Source organism: Taudactylus pleione, unplaced genomic scaffold (assembly GCF_031769625.1).
Source record: "Taudactylus pleione unplaced genomic scaffold, aTauple2 ptg000318l, whole genome shotgun sequence".
Lineage (NCBI taxonomy): Eukaryota > Metazoa > Chordata > Amphibia > Anura > Myobatrachidae > Taudactylus > Taudactylus pleione.
In genome coordinates, this window is record NW_028284719.1 from 167,013 (window position 1) to 190,746 (window position 23,734).

The following is a 23,734-nucleotide window of genomic DNA, read 5'->3' on the forward strand; positions in this document are numbered from 1 at the left end:
TTAATTCATTTTATTGCCAATTATACATTAAATTATATAATCCTCTGTTGAAAGTAAAATGAACTTACGGGAATCTGCTTTACGCTCTTTTCCAGCTCATAAAAAAAGTCATTCAGCTGGGCGACACGTCGTGCCTTCTACCCATGATGGATATATTTAAGGAAGACGACCGTAAATTGATGCAGAATCACTGTCATTCTAAGGCTCTGTCTATTTTACAGAGCAAACAAGGGGACGCGTATCTGAAAGAAGCTGTCGCCTACTTATCTTTTGCTATTATTGCCTCAGGTGAGACAAGCAGAATTGTTTACTGTGAAAGCCCTTCTAGGGACAATCAATGCGACGGGGAAAAGGGCAGGAAAATGTCGCCCTCCCGACGAATCATAAACGCTCCATTAAAATCTACAGCTTGAACGTATAAAGTGACGGATGGATCAAACAGCAGGTAGGATTTCACTCTTATCAGCCTCCAGCGGCGTGGCTCCACACTTCAAAGGGCTCGTTTAATATTCCAGATGGCTTCTTCAGACTCATCGTGAATTGAAATACTCTTTCAAAGGGTAATGGAAATTCATTTTAACATTAATTAATGATTTCTCATTTTGCAACTCAAGCATAAGCCACTCGTAATTAGAAGTAGGTTGAGCAGAGGGATAAAGCAGGAATTATTCCCGTTCAGTTCATGCTTGGTCACCTCATATTTACAAATTCACAGAACATCATATAGGAAAATTAAAGGGAGTGTCCATTTTTTGGGCAATTTTTTTTAAAAAAAACTTCTACAACTAGAGCCAGATTTAGGGCCTGATTCAGAGCCGGACGCAATTAGCGCTTGCTCGTCCAGAAAATAGGGGTGGCTATTCAAATGAACCATTTGCTCTTTGCGGTCTGTTCACGCCTCTAGGTCTGAACGAGCGTACAAAACTTGCGGTCGTTTTTTGGGAAACTACGCCCCCTGGGCGCTCGCATCCTACGTCATGTCCGCTATTTATTAGATTAATCGAGTACATCGACCAGCGTATGAACTGCTCGCTATTCTTGTGGTTGGTTTTTGCTACCACAATCTTGCGAGCAGTTCTGACTATAAAATAACCCAGTGACGTGGTCAATGACGCTGCTGTATTAATTATGCACACCCATAAAACGCCCGTTTTGACCTTTAAGCACGCCTGCGTTCGGATCTCCACTCCCCGTTTTCAAGCACCTTCCCATGTTACCACCCACATACGCCTCCTCCTGTCACTCAAATTATCAGGCATTCGCTATTTTGCGAGCACATGAGTTTCGGCCGCACTGACTGGTTCACGCATGCGTATAACGATCCGTACGCATGCGCAGTTGGGCAAACATCGCTCGGAGCGAACAAGCGGCCGCTTACGAGCGGCTCTGAATCAGGCCCTTAGGGTCTTCTGCAATCCCTACGTCATAACGTTGAGCGATTATTTGCAGCTGCGCAGGTGTGGCAATTTGTAACGACCCCTATGATACAAGAGTTACACAGAGTGTACGCACATGTGTGCGGGTGCGTTTAGGACAGATGGAATCGGAATGGTAACGGAAATAGTGATGATGGCGTTCCAGGGTGTTGATGGGGGAGGCTACTAGTGCTCGCAAAAAAAACGGGCGTTTGTAAGCCATTTGTATAAACTCAGAAGGGCGACAGCCAGTAGATGCTACTACATTCGCTTTTACCCTAATGTTTTATGAGATTGCTGAATATACGGCGTTCACTTACAGTTGGGCGCATTTTTCGCTGAAAACGCATTGCTTCTGAAGAAAAGATGCATTTAATGCAGTAGGAGAAGCTTGACGCGTTTCAGGATAGCATATGCTCTAGTTTTCCGCAGGGGAAACTTTTATCTCCAGGATAAAGGATTCCCCTGTGCAAAACTATATATTTCCGGGAACATGGTACCTTGTAATTTGTAATCCCGAAATGCGCCGCTCATAATCCATGTGAGCCCATCTAAAAATAATCTGTGATACAGTGGAATTTGCATTTAGAATCAATGACCATTCATCTACTGCTAAGGACGGTGCGTTTTCAGGATCTGTTCTGACCCTACTCAGGTCTGCAACTGCGGCTAAATTGTGAAGCAGCGAGTTTGATGGGACTCAGAAACCGATGAGACCTTATGTAAATTAATGACGGGTTTTACGTCAAAACCACAGTATTTACTAAACGTCATTTTGATCTTCTAAACTAAAACTCAATCACACCAGTAATTTAAACCCACTGCTTAGTAAGTTTGTTTCCCCAAAAACTCTGTAGCAGCCTCAGTACTAGTGCTATAGAGAGGAGGGGGCCCGTGTGCCGACACGGGCCCCCTCCTCTGCGCCCGGCAGCCGGGAGCGAACTGAGCTGTGCGCGGCCACTGCCGAAGTTATAGACTCTGGGCACTAGAGTGTGCCCAGAGTCTATAATGTATGCACAGGTCACTGGGAAAATGGCCACGGCGGCCATTTTCCCTGTACTGTGCATGCACAAACGACGGGAAAATGGCCGCAGCGGGCATTTTTCAGTTGTTTTTTAGAGCGCCATACCCCCACGCCAACGTGGGACTCCGGCGAGGTAAGTAATATTATGGGTGCAGTATGTGCAGTGCGGGGCCCTCCTGGACCCAGGGGCCCGTGTTCCCCGCACCCATTATAGATACGCCCCTGCCCCCAGCCATATTAAATAGAAAAAGGACAGTGAATAGCGGGGACTATTGGCTGTTTTTAGTCTTATTATCTCTTTAGCATACTGTATTCCCATCATTCATTTGAACTGTTAAATTCTTTCTCTTAAAATAGTACACTGCCTGCCGGGCCCATCAGGGCCGGATTTGCGTATCTTTATGGCGCACCTACCATCTGTAATATGATCTTTTACACGTTGCATGCGCTGCCATTTTGACTTTCTAATCACGCAATTGCCACATAAATGAGCATGTCTGTTCTAAAATATATATAAAACATCATTTGCAGCTTTGTAAATATCCTAGATCACAAACTCGGTCCTCAAGACCCCAAACAGTGCATGTTTTCCAGGTCTCCTTGAAGAATCACAAGTGAAATAAGTAGCTCCACCTGTGGAACTTTTAAAATGTGTCATAGTAATGACTACACCTGTGCACCTGCTGGGACCGTGGAAAACGTGAACTGTGTGGGGTCCTGAGGGCCAAGTTTGAGCACCTCTAACGTAGAATATGGGGCAGTGTATAATAAAAAAAAATGTTTTGTGATGATAACACGATAGTAATTAATGTAAATGAGTGCTGTATCAACTTATACGGCTGCAAGATGCATTCCCCAGCAACAAAACAGTTACATATCTTCCTGTAATGTCAGAATAACATTAATGATACTTTCAGTTAAATAGTTTTTTTGTGTGTGTTTATTAGTTTTATTATTATTATTATATATATATATGTTTATGTTTTTTTGTGTGTTTACTAGTTTTATTATTATTTTTATGTTTTTTTGTGTTTATGTTTATTAGTTTTATTATTATTATTATTTTATTTATTTTTATGATTTTTTTTTATCTGATTAGATAGAAATATGACCAGAAATTCCTGTTACATTCACAATGAAAAATCTGGTTACCAAAAAAATGTGTCCAATTCCCTAAGTACTTAGAGCAGGTGCTCTGGGCAATTGTACAAATTCTTTAAACATCTGCCTGACGCTACAGAACAAATCCTCCGCATAGCTTAAAAAATGTCATGGGTAACAAGATAAGATCATTTGTTTTGGTAACACAGTAATGCCTTATAAAAATATATCTTTTGTATTCATCATAAGGGGGACACGCCAAGGATTCGCTGCTCGCCAGAGCCAGATGTTACGGGCAGCTGGGACAGAAGAAGACGGCAATATTTGATTTCAACAGCGTACTGAAGGATGAAGCTAGCAATGTGGAGGCACTCTGCGGGAAAGGATTCACCCACATGACGCTGAACCAGCAGAAGGTAATACTGAAGCCTGTGGTTTGTTCATCCTTGCCTATGTTTGAAAAAGTATATATCTATGTTCTAATTGTACACGCATGTCCTGATATGGACATTCGCATTTGGAACAAGGGCCCTCATTCAGAGCCGGACGCTCTGAGCAGAGCGCTCGCTCTGAATGAGGGCCGTCCTCCATAAAAATGGAGCGTCCTCCTGGACGCTCGTATAGCTGTGGGTCACCACCCACAGCACATAGGAGCGTGCACGATGATGGTCGCGATGGTCTTGACCATCGCGACCATCGCCAGTGCGACCAGAAGCCTGTGGTCGGGGTTTTCGACCACAAGCCCTGGAGTGATTTTGGCTCTATCAGAGCCAAAATCACTTCCACTGACATCACTAGTGATGTCAGTGGGGCCGGCTTCTGACGGTAGGCGTTCCCTTGGGAACGCCTCCGTCTGGGAGGCACGCCCCCGGCACACCCACCAAAGGGGGCGTGCTGTCAATCAACATCGACAGCACGCCCCCTTTGATCAGACACAACGAGCGAAGGAAAGTCCTTCGCTCGTCGCGTCTGGCGCATGCGCACGACGGAGCTCCCTCCATCGTGCGCATGCGCAGTGCACATCATCGACCCACTTGCGAGCGGACAGCCGCTTGCGAGTGGGTCTGAATGAGGCCCAAGGTTAGGTGCTAACTGCTCTCACTGAGGGTTAGGGACAGCCATTAACCATGGTGACTGACTGATGTTAACTAGCTTCGCCATCGATGGCAGAGAACCAATGGTTCTCCATCATCGATGGATGAGTGGGACCGATGATTTTTTTCTTTTTCATTGACAGGACGGAGCTTAGCCCCCCCCCCCGCGCGTCATTAAGCCCCATTTCCATTCGTTGAAGGGGTGCAAACCATCATTGGTTTACCATAGATCAGAGGTTCCCAAACGCAGTCCTCAAGGCTCCCCAACAGTTCAGGTTTTAGAGATATCCATGGTTGAGCACAGGTGACTTAATTAGTACCTCAGTCAATTTGATTTAACCACCTGTGCACAACCATGGATATCTCTAAAACTTGAACTGTTGGGGAGACTTGAGGACCGCGTTTGGGAACCTCTGTCATAGATGGTTTTTGTGCCATCGATGGTAATCACCGTTGGGCCCATCGATGGTAACCATTGATGGACACTGCACCGATGGCCATGGGAAGAGAGACGAGACCCTTCAACCAGGCATCTGCTGTGACTAAATCACTTTTATATCTACATAGATATTACCATGTATTTACATTTTGTATACCATGTGCAGTTGTCACAGTAAACAAAAATAAATTTGCCATAATCACTGAAAGAGCCTGCCTCAGTGTCCAAAAGGTATTTTCTTTAGTCCATAAACCCACTAACGTTACACTGCACTCTACTATTTGTTAGTGCAATAAATTACCCCCTCTCTTTCCCTTCCACCAGGTTCATGCAATTTGTCATACGTGCCCTGTAATTCATCACAAAGCCTTGGACACATAGCCGCTTATGTAGCCATCAGTGTGTTGGAGAGCAGTGGCCATTTTCTTGTAGCCCACATCCTCATTCTTCTCCAATGTGTTTTCTCCAGGGTAAGCGGAGAGTGATGACATCATGCACTGTATTGTACCCACCCGGCCTTGCCTCAGGAATAATGCTAGACTCTTCAGGGAGTTAGGGAGATCACTATTTAGGAAGTCTCCCTGACATTCATAATCTGCAAGTTAGTGTTATGTATGTATGGTAGGGGAGTGCACTGGCCACTTTTCGTGTTTTGTGTTTTGGTTTTGGATCTGGATCTTTCTTCATGTTCGGGATCTGGATTGGTTTTGCCAAAACCACCCTTCGGTGTTTTGGGTTCTGGGTTTTGTGTTTTGGATCTGTATTTTTTTTAAAAAAAGCATAAAAACAGCTAAAATCACAGAATGTGTTGATTTTTCTGCTCCTATGCTATTATTAACCTCAATAACCTTAATTTCCACTCATTTCCAGTCTATTCTGAACACCTCACACCTCACAATAGCGTTTTTATGTCCAAAAGGTTGCACCGAGGTAGATGGATGACTATGCTAAGCGACACGAGTGGGCGGCACAAACACGTGGCCCATCTAGGAGTGACACTGCAGTGGCAGACAGGATGGCAGTTTGAAAAACTAGGCCGCAAACAGTACATAATGCAAAGAAAAAAAAAGAGGTGCAAGATGGAATTGTCCTTGGGCCCTCCCACCCACCCTTATGCTGTATAAACAGGACATGCACACTTTAACAAGCCAATCATTTCAGCGCCAGGGTCTGCCACACGACTGTGGCTGAAATGATTGGTTCGTTTGGGCCCCCACAAATCAAGCTGGCAAATAATCTGTCCCTGCACAAACTGGCTCTACGGAGGCAAGATGTCATCCTTATCCTCCTCATTCACCGATTCCTCACCCTCTTCAGTGTTGTGTACATCCTCATCCTCACAGAGTAATAATTCGTCCCCGCTGGAATCCACCACCACAGGTCCCTCTGTACATTCTGGAGGCTGGTCTCCCTGGAAGAGTTGATAATTCATTTTTATGAACATCATCTTCTCCACATTTTGTGGAAGCAACCTCCTATGCCTTTCGCTGACAAGGTTCCCGGCTGCACTAAACACTCTTTCGGAGTACACACTGGAGGGGGGGGCAACTCAGGTAAAATAGAGCCAGTTTGTACAGGGGCCTCCAAATTGCCTCTTTTTCCTGCCAGTACAGGTATGGACTGTCTGACATGCCTACTTGGAAGCTGTCACCGATGTAATCCTTTAACGTACAGACGCACGCTTGTCGCTGCTGCTTTGAGGATGCAGGTGCGGCAACAGCCCACACAATTCACAAAGCCAGAAAAAAAAAGAAGAATTTTTTATTGTTTGTGGAGCACACTTTGAGGGTTACACCACCCTTTAACAGACAGACGCACGCTTGTCGCTGCTGCTTTGAGGATGCAGGTGCGGCTACTGCGCATACATTTCACAAAGACAGAAAAAAAAAGAAGAATTTTTTATTGTTTGTGGAGCACACTTTGAGGGTTACACCACCCTTTAACAGACAGACGCACGCTTGTAGCTGCTGCTTTGAGGATACAGGTGCGGGTACTGCGCATACATTTCACAAAGACAGAAAAAAAAAAGAAGAATTTTTTATTTTGTTTGGAGTGCACTTTGGGGGTTACAGCACTCTTTAACGGACAAGCCAGCCGGCCCTTTATTATGACACAGACGCACGCAGTCGCTGAATGGCAAAAGTGGCCAGAAATTTTTCGGGCCACCCAAAGCGTCTCCTGCACGCCCCTGTCGCTTTTCAGAAAATTCTGCACCACCAAGTTTATTGTGTGAGCAAAACATGGGACGTGCTGGAATTTGCCCACATGTAATGCCCGCACAATATTGGTGGCGTTGTCAGATATCACAAATCCCCAGGAGAGTCTAAGTGGGGTAAGCCACTGGGCGATGATTTCCATCAGTTTCTCTAAGAGGTTGTCGGCGGTGTGCCTCTTACTGAAACCGGTGATACACAGCGTAGCCTGCCTTGGAACGAGCTGGCGTTTCTGAGATGCTGCTACTGGTGACGCTGCTGTTGTTGCTGTGTAAGGTGATACATTTACCCAGTTGGCTGTCACAGTCATATAGTCCTTAGTCTGCCCTGTTCCACTTGTCCACATGTCCGTGGTTAAGTGGACATTGGGTACAACTGCATTTCTCAGGACACTGAGGACACTTTTTCTGACGTTTCTGTACAGTCTCGGTATCGCCTGCCTAGTGAAGTGGAATCTAGACGGGATTTGGAACCGGGGATACACTACCTCCATCAATTGTCTAAATCCCACTGCACTAATGGCGGATACCGGACGCACGTCTAACACCAACATAGCAGTCAAGGCCTCAGGTATACGTTTTGCTTCAGGATGACTGCTGTCGTACTTCATCCTCCTCGCTAAGGACTGTTGGAGAGTCAATTGTTTAGTAAAAGTAGTGGTGTTCCTACTTCCTCTCTGGGATGATGAACAACCCCCAGCAGCAGCAACAGCACTAGGAGGAAGTGGTTCTTGATCTTTCCCTATTTTATTTATATCGGAGAAAGTTTGGTCCTCCATTTATGTTATATTGATATATACATGCGGCTAAGGCGCACACAAACACAGAAAATATTTTTTTATTTTTGTTGGAGACTAGTGGACTTTGTGGGTTACACCACCCTTTAAGAAATGAGCCAGCCGGCCCTTTACGTATGGGACACAGGCGCATGCTTGGCACTGCTCCTTTGTTGATGCACGTGCAGCCACAGCGCACACAATTCACAAACACAGAAATATTTTTTATTTGGTTTGGAGTGCGCTTTGGGGGTTACAGCACCCTTTAACAGTCAAGCCAGCCGGCCCTTTACTTATGACACAGGCGCACACTTGGCACTACTTTGTTGATGCACGTGCGGCTACTGCGCACACAATTCACAAACACAAAAATATATATTTTTTTATTTTTTTTGGAGTGCAATTTGGGGGTTACAGCACCCTTTAATGGACAAGCCAGCCGGCCCTTTACTTATGGGACACAGGCGCACGCTTGGCGCTGCTCCTTTGTTGATGCACCTGCAGCCACAGTGCACACAATTCACAAACACAGAAAAAATATTTATTTTTTTGCACTTGGGGGTAGCACCCCTGATGGACAGAGCACCCCCTGGACAACACTACAGCACCCCTTTAGGACTGGGACACTGCACAGGACTTATGAGTGGACACAGCCCCTATGGACAATAGCAGCACAACACAGCCAGCCCCTATGGACTTTGGAGGAGTGGACACAGCCCCTATGGACAACAGCAGCACAGCGCAGCACAGCACAGCACAGCACAACACTACACTGCACTACACTACACTACATAGCCCAGCCAGCCCTAACTCCCACCCTCCCTCTTCACTGTCCAAAGCCGAGTGAGAAAATGGCGCCAACGCCGGTACCTTATATAGAATCCAAAACCCGCGAGACCCGGAAGGCGGGATGATGACATTTTGCCTCGATTTCAGATCCGAGTCAGGCGGGAAAAGTCGAGCCTGACTCCGATCGGGGGGGCTTGGGGGGTTCGGATTTTAGAAATCCGAACCTGCTCACCCCTAATGTATGGAAAAAAACAAGATGTCTGATTTTAGTTTCATACAGAGGTGAATTTGGCTCCTATAATTTTCCTTTCTTAGTTTGATGAAATCCTGACATCGATACTAAGTGCTGTTGTTATGACCATAATTATCTAATCTCCATGAATTTGTGAGAGAAACTCAAACAAGGTTTCTTCACTCAGGACGAAACCTGCCAGAGAGCAAACAGGTCTGTTGAGAGCACTTACCTGTCACAAGGTGGACAAAGTAATGATACAACATCAACCCACACCTGTAAACAAATAGTGGCAGAGGCATAAGTTGCGATTGTCGCGACCTGGCCCTTGTTAACTTCAGTCAGAGGACTGAGTGTAGGGGTCACTGGGAGGGAAGGCAGCAGTAGCAGACGAGGGTGGATATAGGTCTTCCTCATAGACAGGAAACAGTAGCTAACACCGGGTGTTGGCGTAGAACCTAACCAAAGGTGCGGAGTCTAACCCGCCGGGGGTTTTCACCAGTGACCCTCGCAGGAGGATATGGTGTTCGCAACGCCCGACAAGCAGGTCACAGCCCCCTGGCTAGATACCCGGTAGATAGCTTGGAGTAGGGCAGAGAAAGGTAGGAGACTGATGTTGAATATTACTAGAGGATATCCATAGGAACCAATGCTGCATATGACTGGGGAGTATCACTGAAGAATGTCTGTGTGGATCGGTGCTGAATATCACTGGAGAGTATCTGTAGGGACCGATGTAGTGAATCACTGGAGAGTATCACTGGAGAATATCGGTAAGGAACGATGTGAGTATCACTGGAGACTATCATCACTTGAGGATATCGGTAAAGACCGATGTTGAATGTCACTGGAGAATATCAGTAAGGATCGATGTGAGTATCAATGGAGAGTATCACTGGAGAATATTGGTAAGGGCCGATGTGAGTATGACTGGGGTGTATCACTAGAGGATATTGGTAAAGACCGATGTTGAATGTCACTGGAGAGTATCATTGGAGAGTGTCGGTAAGGACCGATGTAAAGTATCACTGGAGAATATCTGCAGTGAACAGAAAGAGCACACTAGAGATATAACCATGTGGAGCCTGGAACAGCGGTCTGGTGCAACAGCAACTAGAAGAAGAGAAGTTGTTCAGGAAACTTCCTGTTTCCCAGAGTCCTGCCTTATACCCTAAGATAGCTTGCTATAGGCAGACAAAGTCAGCTGACTCACAGCAGGAATTCCCTTGGTGGAAAGTCCGGTCAGCTGCCAGAAACAATATGACAGCGCCCATGACAGTGGCCGCGGGAACCTCACAAGGGGAACACTGGAGAGAATAGACAATGCGGCCATCTGCCAACGTACCTGACATCTGACTGTGCTGCTGATCAGAGGAAGCCGGCGCCGCGGTAAGTCGTGGCTGATCCCAGGCCGGATCCTGACATGCAATACTTAAGTCCGTTGCTAGGTAGCATATATATTACTATACTGTATATATTTAATTAGTGCCCACTATATTAGGTAGATGTTTCTTGTACATATATAGACACCCCCCCCCTATTGTCCTCAAAATAGCCTGAATTCTTCATGACTTGGATCCAGCCCTTAGATTCTGGTCCATGGTGGCATTATGCTACAGCTTTTTGGAATCTCCTCTTCCATCAACCGCATCTCAAAGCTGCTCTGTTGATTGAGCTGACACGGTGCATTATCCTGCTGAAAGTAGCCATAACAAGATGGGTAGATTGTGGCCATAAAGGGATACGATGACACAAGGCAGGAAGGATCTGGGAATTCAGGTGGTTTATACCACATTCTGACCCTACCATGATCTGCATGGTGCATTTTGAGATGTTGTTGTGAGGCTTTGCCCACTGTAGATTCAATTTATTCTTCTTAGTTGGCAGTAGGAGTGATCTGCTGCTGCTGTAGTACATCCACTTCATTGCTCTTTGTGCCGGGCATTGGAAGATGCTCTTCTGTTACAGAATGGTACAGAATGCTGGCATTCAGAATGTCGTCATGGAGATTACATAAACATGTGGAATGTTTACATTGCTAAAATGATATTGTGGATGTCGAGATGGAAATTTTAGCAAATTGTAGCCTCAACCCTAACTGAAGCCTAACCCTAACCCTAATATGGTCTGTCGTCATTGTGCCTGAATACCATTGTAACACATGGTTGCTTGAGTTACTGTTCCCTTCCTGTCATATTGAACCAATCTCCTCTTCCCTCTCTCATTAACAATTAGTTTTTTACCCACAGAACCCCCACCCACATGTTTTTTTGTTTTGCTTACCATTCTCTGTCAAATTTCAAGACCCATATATAATTGTAGAAGGTTTGTCCCATCTCCTGCCCAGCACATAGCGTCCCTTCACTTTATTTAAATACTGACAGATAAGCTTTTGTCATATACAGTATCTTTCTAATCAGCCACTCTTTCGGTTCAATGGGAAATGTTCCTCAAAATAGTCAGATTATAAATAGTACATTCCAAAGAGCTCAGTTATGGGAATGAGGAACAATGGCATTCCTAACATAAATGCCAGTTTCTTATCACCGGGAGATCCTCACGTAACATGATGTTCCCAGATACTTTCTGGGCTCGGCCGCTAGTCCTTGGCATTCACCCATGGAGGGCAGAATGCTTCCATGAATCATATTGGTTTAAACTGACAGGAAAAATGCTCACTGGACATTGTGTTCTGAGTTCTATCAACCAGATAAAACTCCTCCATTATATTCCACTGTTTACAGAGTATACAAAACACTGGGCGCCTGATTGGCAAGTACTTATCAGATCGGAGACATGAACCATTAAAGACTAATTATCACTTTTATCTTATATCCTCCAAAGGCTGGATGTGCTGCTGCTTGGGGGGGTTATTTTGTTAAGTGCAGTTGTCACGTAGATGAAGGCAGCCATTTTGTTTGCTGTAACAATATCCAAGTTAACGAGCAGGAGCATAATGCTGAATCGCTTACTGTGGAATGGGGTCTTTGGGCCACCAATCTGTTCCCCTGATTGAGAGCAGGGGCTGGTGTATGCACAATAGAGTCCTGCTTGGGCTTTCAGTTCTGGAATTGAACATCGCAACGAAAGTTAAGAAACACCATTTGCAATAGTGGCATATTAATGCCTAAGGGGACCCACGTGCAGCATCCCCTGTGAGCAGTGGTTGCCTCCCTTAACTATTGCAGGTGGGGCTACATTCTGGGTGATATTTTTGTAGTGTATGTGCACATACACACTTGCATTCAGTGCTAACACCCAGTGGCGTCCCTACCTGTCTTTGCACCCGGTTCAGGGAGGTTGTTCTGCACGCGGCTGCGCCATGCACCAGCAAATAAGGAGTGTGTCCTCGCTGGAGGAGGTGTGGCCTAGTGGGTGGGGGTGTGGCCTTGCCGCCCGAACATCCATTTTTTTTTTCACACCGGGGGTGCGGGGGGTGCAGTTTGCCCCCAGGGACCAGCCTGTGTGAAGTGCCGGCTCCCTCACTTTGCTAGGAGCTGAGTGCTGCACATAATGCAGCACCCGGCTCCTGTCACTGAGGGGGAGCCAGCACTTTGGTGTCACCCCTCGGCTGGTGACACCCTGGTGCGGCCCACACCCCCCTTGTGATGCCAGTGCTGACACGGAGACCGGGAACTGTGTGACGTACATGGCAGAGACTTTACTTAATACTGAAAATTAAGCATGAACAGCAAGCAGTGGTGGATATTACCTAAGCCCTGCAGAGCCCCCCCCAGTAAAATCTGCTACTTCAGTGAGCCAGTTGCAATCCATGACTGCAGTGTATTCACTGTGACTGGAGGTGGTTTCCCATTGGAAGCCCCACCTGTCAGTGGAAGCCGCTGCTCTGCCTTTCAGGCAGCCCTCCAGAGCTTGTCTGGGCTGCAACCAATGCAGCCCCGAGAAGCTGGTGTTGTGCGCATACGCGGCGCCACCGCTGCTCATGCGCTTGCTCTGGTTTTCGGAGCCTGCCAGATTCATTGTGCAGGCACTAGGAGCCAGACCAGCAGCAGTATCAGGCCCTCTCAGGGAAGAGGGCAGGAGCCGCTGCTGACAGCAGGTATATCATACTTGCCTGCCCTCACAGAACGTTTGGAAGGCTCCAGAAAATCGGGTGCTGATCCCAGCCGCCTGCTTTACTTAAAAAATCCGGGTGATGATGTGATTCATGCTGAATCGCATCCTCATAGCCGCGCCCCCACTTTACAATGCTGTTGGTATTGGCATTGTATAGTGGGGAGCATGGCAATGATGACACAATTATGCCATCACCCCCTCCCTTCATGCGCTGTGCCGACCAGACTGTCCTTTTCTGCGGTGGGCAGTCAGAATATCTGCAAGTGCACAACAGTTGCCACCAGTGGCCAACACAGAAACTGCAATTTAAAAATACATCTCTATTGAGGCCTATGGCTAAATTTACTAAGCGGCGGATTCTGTTTCATTTAAAATTCGCCAGAAACTGCCACGGATTGTTAACAGTTTCAAGGTCTAATTGGGTATATATATTAAGTGCCGTTTTTGGCATCTTTTCAGAAGATATTGCATAGTGTCAGATTCTTCACTGTTATCTGAGCCAATACCATTTTTCCGACAGGTGGGAATACCAGTCTTGGTGCCCCTTGACCCAGGGACCTTTGTGCGCAACACACTCTGCACCCATTTTTGATATACCAGTGACCAGAACTCAAACTGGCTACACCTCTTCCATAGGTAATTCTGCCACTATTAATGGCTCCATCAGTTCAGTAGGAAGCATTACTGAGCTGTTTCAGTCTTGAGGTGCTGGTTCCTAGTGAACTGGTATTCTCATACATATTCTCTAGTTCCCACATCTCACCCCAGAATTCAAGATTCCTCCCGTGCTGACACCACCATTAGAACAATGTCCCTCGTTCCATCAGGCAAAAGAAATGAAGACAAATTTCATCAAGAAGGGCTACAAAGAAAAGATATTATCAGAAGAAATAGAAAAAATTGGCAAAATAGACAGGAAGAAACTCATTCAATACAAAGAAACAACAATAGAGGAAGAAAGACTGATATCATTCATAACCCAATCTAACAGTAACCACAAACAGATTGAAAACATCCTAACAAAACACTGGAACATACTGCAGTTGGACGAAGAAGCAAAGAAAATACTACCAGCAAAACCATGCATTATATACAGAAAGGCAAAGAACCTCAAACAACAACTTACTAATAGTTTCTATAGAACCGAGGACACAAGAGAGAGAACAAATAAAGCATCAAAAGGTTTCCACTTTCACAAATCAAACAGGACGCAAGTACCCATTCAAAGATTTTATCTCATGTGAGACGGAAGGCGCAATATATTTATTAGAGTGCCCATGTGGCATTCAGTACATTGGCCAAACCAAGCGGAAAATCAAAGTAAGAATATCCGAACATATAATATAACATCAGAAAAGGCCTCACCACTCACAGCGTATCAGCTCACTTTTTACATAGTCACAATAAGGACCCAAAAGGACTGAGGTTCATGGGCATTGAAAAAATAACACAAAATTGTCGAGAAGATCTAATAAAAACATTGAAGAGAAAAGAAACTGAGTGGATCTACAACCTTAAGACACTGGAACCATATGGACTAAACATCGATATAGAACTAAAAGCATTTTTATAAATATCCTATTACTTTTTAAAGAGCCAGTTTCATCCACAGTAATTTAAAAAAAAAACCCTCTACGTAATTTTCAATGGTATTTTATAAACTAGCATTCCTGCACAATCCATCCATGTAGATGATAGACACCTATATAATTTAATATTTTTATATTCCATTTATTTTATTTATATTTATTTATATTTTTAATATTTTTCTTTTGTTCGATTTCTATTTCTTTGCCTAACCATCTATTCACTATCCCTAGACTTAATATTTAAGACTTAATTGTGCTTGCCTCCTTTTACCCACAACTTCCGGGACAGGATATCCTGTTTTTACTTTTTTTTTTCAACAAAGATTTCCCTATAAATAGTCCATAGAGACATCATTCCCCATCCTTGACAAAGGACCCTTGGAGGTCTGAAACGTGCTGGAGAGTTTGAGGAAGTGCCCGGAGAACAACACTGTAGCCACCGCTACCAGTCCACCGAACATCCCCCGGCGTGCTATGTCATCAAGCGATGCCAACCCGTCGTGTCACGTGGTTTCGGCTCGGACGGGAGTCCGCAGCTGAAGTCTACTATAACACAAAGGTAGTCAGGGTGAGTTAGGTGGCACTAGGATTGCATCATACCGCTATCCAACTGGGCTACTTACAGAAATGGCACACCTCCAAATAGTCTATGAAGACTATAAACATTATTTTAATAATTGTATGCCAATCTCTTTTCTTGACTCCTTCTTCCTTTCCTTCTTTCTTTTCTCACTGTTTTTGATTAATCATTTATTGTTGAACTTTCATTTTATTTAATTTTTTTCTCATTTACATTTTTTTTATTTTTTATTTTTCTTAATTCCATTTTCATATTTCTAATTCATTTTGTTTGCATCTACTGTCATTCAATCAATAATTTTGACTTCAGCAACCCTTGCACCATTATCTACCAACATATTTTAGATTCATAGGCAGTTATTGTACATTCTTACACCACCCAATTTAAATTTTTACCAATTTTGAGCTGCGGAAATTCAAGCGCAAACAAGAACCACTCTATCCCTATCCCAATATCCCCCAGACTGCATTGCTTCAAGCGGGTGCTGAAAACCCACCTGTTCATAAAAGCATATCCATGTCCACCACTTAACCCTGTCATCACATAGCCTACCCCACCCTTTTGCACTCTCCAATTCTCTCACCACTGCTTCCTGCCCTTAACTCCCCTTACACTGGCTCATTCCTTATGTCTTCAGTTGGCCTCACCTTTCTTTTTAGACTGTAAGCTCCATGAGCAGGGTCCTCCTCCCTCCCTGTTCTCATTACCTACTTCTCTTGCACACTTCTTCTTTGGGCTCTTCGTTCCTTGACTCCACTCCTCTATTTTAGTTTCTTCAGTTGACCTAGACCCGTTATCTGTGCCTAGGCTAATAGCTACAGGTTTCGGTTTACTCTGAATATTTCAGTTGCACCTCTTCAGGGTCAGACTGGGCCACTGGTGTACAGGGCAAATTCCCGGTGGGCCCCACTGCCTGTGGACCCCACTCCATCCTCTGGGGCACAGCAACTGCGTGGAGCAGGATCATGGATGAACTTGGGTGCTTGGCTTGTTTCTATGGAAACTACACTAAGATTAGCCATCCTCCCAATCAAAGTGGATGGTTTTTACACACCCATGTCCCCTCCTTTGTAAAGGGGCCCTGTTCTTGCATGTCCTCTTGAATGGTTGGCCTTGTCTTTTTGTGGTGGCTGCTCACAGTCCCTCTTTTGGCTGGCCACACCCCTTAAGCTTGGGCCCCTACCACTGCATTCCCTGGTGGGCCCTTCATGGCCCAGTCCGACACTACACGTTTTGGATCTGTGGCTGTGATTTTGGTAGTACTATTTGTTACTTGTCTACTGTATTGTACTGTAGTGTTTTACCCTGTACTTTCTTATTGTTTTGCCCTCTATACAGCGCTGCAGACCATTTGTGGTGCCCTATGAACAGACTAGAGTTTAATAAAAATAATAATTTATTACAAAAATGGGTGCCCCCCACATCCCCGCAGACGACTCCAGCCCACCCACGCAGCCTATATCCGGCAAGTCCTCTGTAAGAAATCGGCCATCCCCACTTGCGTTTCACTATGACTTATTTTTACACTTTCGAGAAACACATTTGCTGTGGGTATAAGGGTGAGTTCATACAACTAGTATTAGTAAAGTGTATTCAGCACAATTTTTTAGATCCAATATGATAAAAAAAAAAAAGTTTGCTTTTTTTTATATCAGGCGAATGTTTGTTCAAGAAATGCTCAAAATCATGCTGTATCTGATTTATTTATATTTAATGTTTCATTTAAATGAAATGATCGCAGATGTACTATTATTGAGTGACATCCAGCACCACATTGCGGACCTCATTCAGAGCCGGTCGCACATAGTGTGCGGTCGGTCTGAATGAGGGGAGGACCTCTTGAATTTTCAAGACGTCCTCCTTTGCGGTGGTAAGGCTGTGGGTTAACACCCACAGCCTTACGACCGCCTAAGGTGATGGTCGCGATGGTCTTGACCATCGCGACCATCACCTTAGGCGGTTGTAAGGCTTGTCGTAAGCCCCGGAGAGCTTCTGGCTCTGTTAGAGCTGGAAGCTCTCGACTGACATCACTAGTGATGTCAGTGGGGCCGCCCCCAAACGGTAGGCGTTCCCATGGGAACGCCCCCGTTTGGGCTGCCACCCCCCCGGCCCGCCTTCCAAACGGGGCGAGCTGTCAATCAACATCGACAGCTCGCCCCCTTTGGATCGAGACCCGCTGCGACCGGCGCTGTCGGCCGTAGCGGGTCTCCCGCATGTGCGCGACGGCGACTGCGCCGTCGTGCGCATGCTCTGTGGGGGGCCATCAACTCGGTCCGAGCGCATCGGCGCTAACGACCGGGTCTGAATGACCCCCTGCATCTCTATTTGAAAACTGAAACCTACTCCGTATCTAGGGCATGATTCCAAGATTTACGGCAATGCAAACACAACTGTAATGTTTCACGGATCGCAGTTGCTAAAATAGGAGAATGCCCTCCAAAGCACTGCCAAGCATAGGGACACCCACTGCTGCTTTCTCATATCCGCCTGATGATGTACAACAGCATAAACATCGGTAACATCGACACACATCGGGCAGTCACACAGCATGTGAGTCAAGTCTGACCAGCGGTAAACACTGCAGCTATGGTGACACGCAGAGAGCTCTCATACTGCGAAGGAGATCACACTGGGTAATTATATGCACGCCCATGAAACAACGTTTAAACGATCAGATACGCATGTGTTTTTCTAACCACCCCACCACCACCAGTTACCATCCCTAAACGCTGACTACATGTCACTCACTTTGCGAGTGGTTCTTCTATACGACCGTCATCGCAATGCAATCGCTGCACATGCGTAGTGTGGCTTTTGCGCACGCACAATGGCAGAAAATTACTGTATCTGCGTAAATATTGGCTTTTGCGAAAATCTCTGAACAGGCCACTGGTCTGTCATATATTAGCAAACTCTTATGTTTTAGTAAATATATATGTTTTTATTAAGATGAAGACCATCTTTAAATTATCTGTATGGAAGACAGAGAGATGGAACTGGCCAGGTACTGGGATGATAAATTCTACAGATGTTATATAATGTCTGCTTTGCCTTTTAACTAGGGATGAGCGGGTTCGGTTCCCTGAGAACCGAACCCACCCGAACTTCGGGGATCCGGGGCGATCCGAGCCCAAGCTCGGATCTCCCTGTCTGCCTCGGATCCCTCTCCCGAGGCAAAACCTCGAGATCTGCTGTCGGATCTCGAGGTTTTGCCTCGAGCGGCCATTTAAAAAAAAATGCCTTTGCCTTTAATGGGCAAAGTGCTGATTGGCTGACAGAGCCGTCTGTCACGGCTCTCAGCCAATCAGCATTATGGTGCTCATTTGCATGTAGCACGGACTCGTGAGATCCGTGCTACATGCATCTGTGTGATTGACAGTGACACAGAGCACAGATGGGTCAGTGAGACCCGTCTGTGCTGCTGTGTATTTCAATGACACAGATGCACGCACGGACCAGGAGATCCGTGCTACTTGCATCTGTGTCATTGACACAGAGCACTAACGGGTCCGTGAGACCCGTCTGTGCTGCTGTGGTAAATAAAAAAAAAAAAACCTGTGTAAAAAGAGAAAAAAATGGCGTCCTCCCCCCCAAAAAAAGAGCAACCAGCCCCGGGCATTAGTGACCCAGTGCTGGGTGTGCTTAAATACAGGGGACAAACGACATAGGGGTCCCCTGTACTTAAACACAACCAGCACCGGGCTAGTCAGAACCAGAGCTGGTTGCCAAAATACGGGGGACAAACGACGTAGGGGTCCCCCGTATTCTGCGCAACCAGCTCTGGGCTCTGATCCGGTCCTGGTTCTGGAAATACAGGGGAAAAAAATGAGTAGGGTTCCCCTGTATGTTCCAGAACCAGCACTGGACTTTTTCTAGCGGGGGGCTGATGCCACAGCCAGGGGAGCCCTTTCACCGGGCCCCCCAGCCGCAGCATCAGCCCTGACCGCTAGTCAGCCCAGGCCGGGGATCCCTGGAGAGCTGGGGACCCCCCCAATAAAGGGGTCACCCTCTCCAGGGCACCCCAGGCCCAGGCTGATAGCCCGGGGCTATCCCCGCCACCCCTGGTGGCGGTGGGTGGCGGGTTGATTGTGTGGTGTGGTGTAAATAAAGAATATCAAACATTGTCTTTACAAGTAGAACTGCAAGTCCCAGCAAGCCTGCCCCGCATGCTGGTACTTGGAGAACCACAAGTACCAGCATGCAGGGCATTAAGGGCCCACTAGTACCTGTAGTTCACCTGTAAAAAAATGTTTAAAAAAAACACAGGACACACACACCGTGACAGTATAAGTTTATTAAACATACATACACACACACACACATGTACACATACTCACCTATGTAACCCTGTAGCATCGGTCCACTTGTCCGGTAAAGTATCCATAGGGGACCTGTGAAAAAAAACATACTCACCATCTCCTATGCGAGGTTCTGTCCTCTTCGTTCCAAAGTAGGTATCCCCGGACTTGGCAAAAAAAAAAAACGAAAACGCGATCCACGAACTTAGTACCGTTCTATAGAACGGTACTTCCCGAATGAGAGCTTAGCGGCGGGGTATCACCATGGAAACCCCGCTGCTAAGCGTTCATTGGCTGAGAGAGGTCATCTCCCGTCTCTCAGCCAATGAACGGCTCCCTCCATTGTAGTCAATGCTGGGAGCCGCAAGGTTATTAAAGTTTACCCTGCGGTTCCCACCATTGACTACAATGGAGGGAGCCGTTCATTGGCTGAGAGACGGGAGATGACCTCTCTCAGCCAATGAACGCTTAGCAGCGGGGTTTCCATGGTGATACCCCGCCGCTAAGCTCTCATTCGGGAAGTACCGTTCTATAGAACGGTACTAAGTTCGTGGATCGCGTTTTCGTTTTTTTTTTTTGCCAAGTCCGGGGATGCCTACTTTGGAACGAAGAGGACAGAACCTCGCATAGGAGATGGTGAGTATGTTTTTTTTCACAGGTCCCCTAGGGATACTTTACCGGACAAGTGGACCGATGCTACAGGTTACATAGGTGAGTATGTGTACATGTGTGTGTGTGTATGTATGTTTAATAAACTTATACTGTCACGGTGTGTGTGTCCTGTGTTTTTTTAAACATTTTTTTTACAGGTGAACTACAGGTACTAGTGGGCCCTTAATGCCCTGCATGCTGGTACTTGTGGTTCTCCAAGTACCAGCATGCGGGGCAGGCTAGCTGGGACTTGCAGTTCTACTTGTAAAGACAATGTTTGATATTCTTTATTTACACCACACCACACAATCAACCCGCCACCCACCGCCACCAGGGGTGGCGGGGATAGCCCCGGGCTATCAGCCTGGGCCTGGGGTGCCCTGGAGAGGGTGACCCCTTTATTGGGGGGGTCCCCAGCTCTCCAGGGATCCCCGGCCTGGGCTGACTAGCGGTCAGGGTTGATGCTGCGGCTGGGGGGCCCGGTGAAAGGGCTCCCCTGGCTGTGGCATCAGCCCCCCGCTAGAAAAAGTCCAGTGCTGGTTCTGGAACATACAGGGGAACCCTACTCATTTTTTGTCCCCTATATTTCCAGAACCAGGACCGGATCAGAGCCCAGAGCTGGTTGCGCAGAATACAGGGGACCCCTACGTCGTTTGTCCCCCGTATTTTGGCAACCAGCGCTGGTTCTGACTAGCCCGGTGCTGGTTGTGCTTAAGTACAGGGGACCCCTACGTCGTTTGTCCCCTGTATTTAAGCACACCCAGCACTGGGTTACTAATGCCCGGGGCTGGTTGCTCTTTTTTGGGGGGGTGCACGCCATTTTTTTCTTTTTTTACACAGGTTTTTTTTTTTTTTTTTTACCACAGCAGCACAGACGGGTCTCACGGACCTGTCATTGCTCTGTGCCAATCACACAGATGCATGTAGCACGGATCTCCCGGGTTCGTGCTACATGCAAATGGGCACCATAACGCTGATTGGCTTCCTGTCTGCCACTGCAGTGCCACTCCTAGATGGGCCACGTGTTTGTGCCGCCCCCTTGTGTCGCTTAGCATAGTCATCCAGCTTCCTCGGTACAACCTTTTGGCCTAAAAACAATATTGTGAGGTGTGAGGTGTTCAGAATAGAGTGGAAATGAGTGGAAATTAATGTTATTGGGGTTATTAATAGCGTAGGAACAAAAAAAGGCCCAATTATGTGATTTTAGCGGGTTTTTTTTATTTTTTAAGAAAAAATCCAGATCCAAAACACAAAACCCAGAACCCAAAACACGGAAGGGTGGTTTTGGCAAAACCAATCCAGATCCAAAACACGAAGAAAGATCCAGATCCAAAACCAAAACACAAAACACGAAAAGTGTCCGGTGCACACCCCTACTTTTAACGTTATAAAAACAGACACTGCAAGACATTCAGATTAATATAAAAGCCTCTAAATTGCATGTCAGGGCTCATATTGCAGCAATTCTCCCCGGCCTTATCTTATACCGATACACTTGTCAAGGTCAATCACAGCTCACCATTCCATTTAACTAAGTATTTTCTCAATGCGAATGGGAATTTTTACATGCAGGATTCACTTAAGGTAGTTAGGGCATCTCTATCCTGGCAAACCAAACAAAATGGAGACTGAAACAGTCGCTAATTGAAGAGCACTTTGTGCATTTGAAGCCGTGGCCACAGATTAAGCCACTGAGAGAGCAACATAAAACATTTCTTATGCTACTGTAAATAATGAACATCCCATAGGGAGAAATAAAAGTGAATTGTCGTAATGTTGCAGAGTTTTAGTAGTGCTCTTAATTCTGTACCCAGTGCATTCCTCCAAATGGTCCTGATTTTGAGGCACTGCCCTGCCGTCCCTCCTGCTGGCTGCAGAGTCTCACGGTGGAGGGGGAGGTTGGATGGTCCCTCCTCATCCTCAGCTCGGGAAGCAATCGGGAAGCCGATTGCCTATATACCGGCAGCCGGCTTCCCGACTGTCTTATCCCGGCAAGGGTGAAATGCCGGGCATCTAGATGTAGACGCCCGCATTTCCCCGACGCCGGGAGACCGGCGCCCGGCATCCCGATCGTAGTAATGCCGGGCGCCGCGAGCGGACAGCCGCGGGGGGGAGGGTTAGGTTTAGGGCTCCCGGGAGGGACTTAGGGTTAGGCACCCCCCCGGGAGGGTTAGGGTTAGGCTAGGGGGAGGGAGGGTTAGGGTTAGGCACCCCCCCGGGGGACTTAGGTTTAGGTAGCGGGGAAGGGGGTGGTTAGGGTTAGGCACTTAGAGGGGGGATTAGGGTTAGGCACTTGGGGGGGAAGTTAGGGTTAGGCACCCCTAAGGAGGGTTAGGGTTAGGGGGTTAGGTTAGTGGATACTTACCTATCCACGATCGGGATTTCCAGCGCTGTCGGGCTTCCGCTGTGTCGCACTCTGCTCCTGTCGGGCTGACGCTGATGGGAATCGAACCGCCGTCCGCATGGCTCATACCCATTCCCTCAGCTCTGCTCAGCAGAGCAAGTAGTGAATACATGCCATGCTCACATGCTCAGCCTCTATATAGTGAAGAGACTGGGGGCATATCCAGTAGCTTCCAGAGTGCTGGGCATGCCCCCAGTGGGATCAAAATGGGATGGGGGGGGTGTCTTCCTGGTACAGCATTTTTTGTGAGGTCATGTTCCTTGCCATGAGGTCACGCTCTCTTTTCGGGGGAGGCATCAGCGCTTGGTCCCAATCAATACTTGGGGTTTATATGTATTTGCAGAACTTATATTGCATCAATATGAACCGCAAATTAGTTGACAATGATCCCCTACGCATTCAATCACATCTGCACTTACATTAGGCAGAACAGAGTATGACGGGACATACTCGTGTAGACAAGTTAGGGAGTATTCACACCAGGGCCGGCTCTAGGGGTGTTCGACCAGTGTGGTCTCACAGGGGTGCCACCCATAGAGGGCACACCCCTCCCCATTATCCTGATTTCGGCAAGACAGTACTGTCCCACCCGTGGGCCGAAGTGGCCCGCGGGTGGTCAAATCGGGAGGCTGGGGACCCCCACTACTGCAGCTGTGCGGCAGTGCCGGACCCCGGAGTCTGAAAGGATGCTGCGCGCATGCGTTCGGCATCCATTTAGTGACGGGAGAGGGGCTGAGGGAAGCCCAACTAGTGAGGCTCCCCCCCAGCCTGATGTTATTTGGAGGCGTGCCATTCCATGCGGGCACGCCCCCAAATAACATCCCGTAGGGGCATGGCCTATATTAATTAGACCACACACCCATTTTTAACGGGCGCCCTGCTAAGAGCCGGCACAGGGTGCTCTGACCCCTGGAGCCAGCCCTGATTAGCAGGTGAATCTGTGGCACAAAGCATACGGCAGGGGATAGGACACACTGGCGTGGCTGGCCGTAAACCATGCTACCCTCTATTGTACCAAATGAGCAAAATGGGCCTGGTTCAGATGTGAACGCA

General features: G+C 46.9%; 1 protein-coding gene across 1 annotated transcript in view; it reads left to right on the forward strand.

Moving 5' to 3' along the window:
* The window catches only part of TTC34 (tetratricopeptide repeat domain 34), a 155,731-nt gene that overhangs the window by 34,114 nt on the left and 97,883 nt on the right, over positions 1–23,734 (forward strand). The window contains exons 4-5 of the mRNA XM_088442863.1: positions 96–288; positions 3,790–3,956. Of these exons, the coding sequence (XP_088298989.1) occupies positions 96–288; positions 3,790–3,956 (360 nt within the window). The remainder of the gene's footprint in view (positions 1–95; positions 289–3,789; positions 3,957–23,734) is intronic.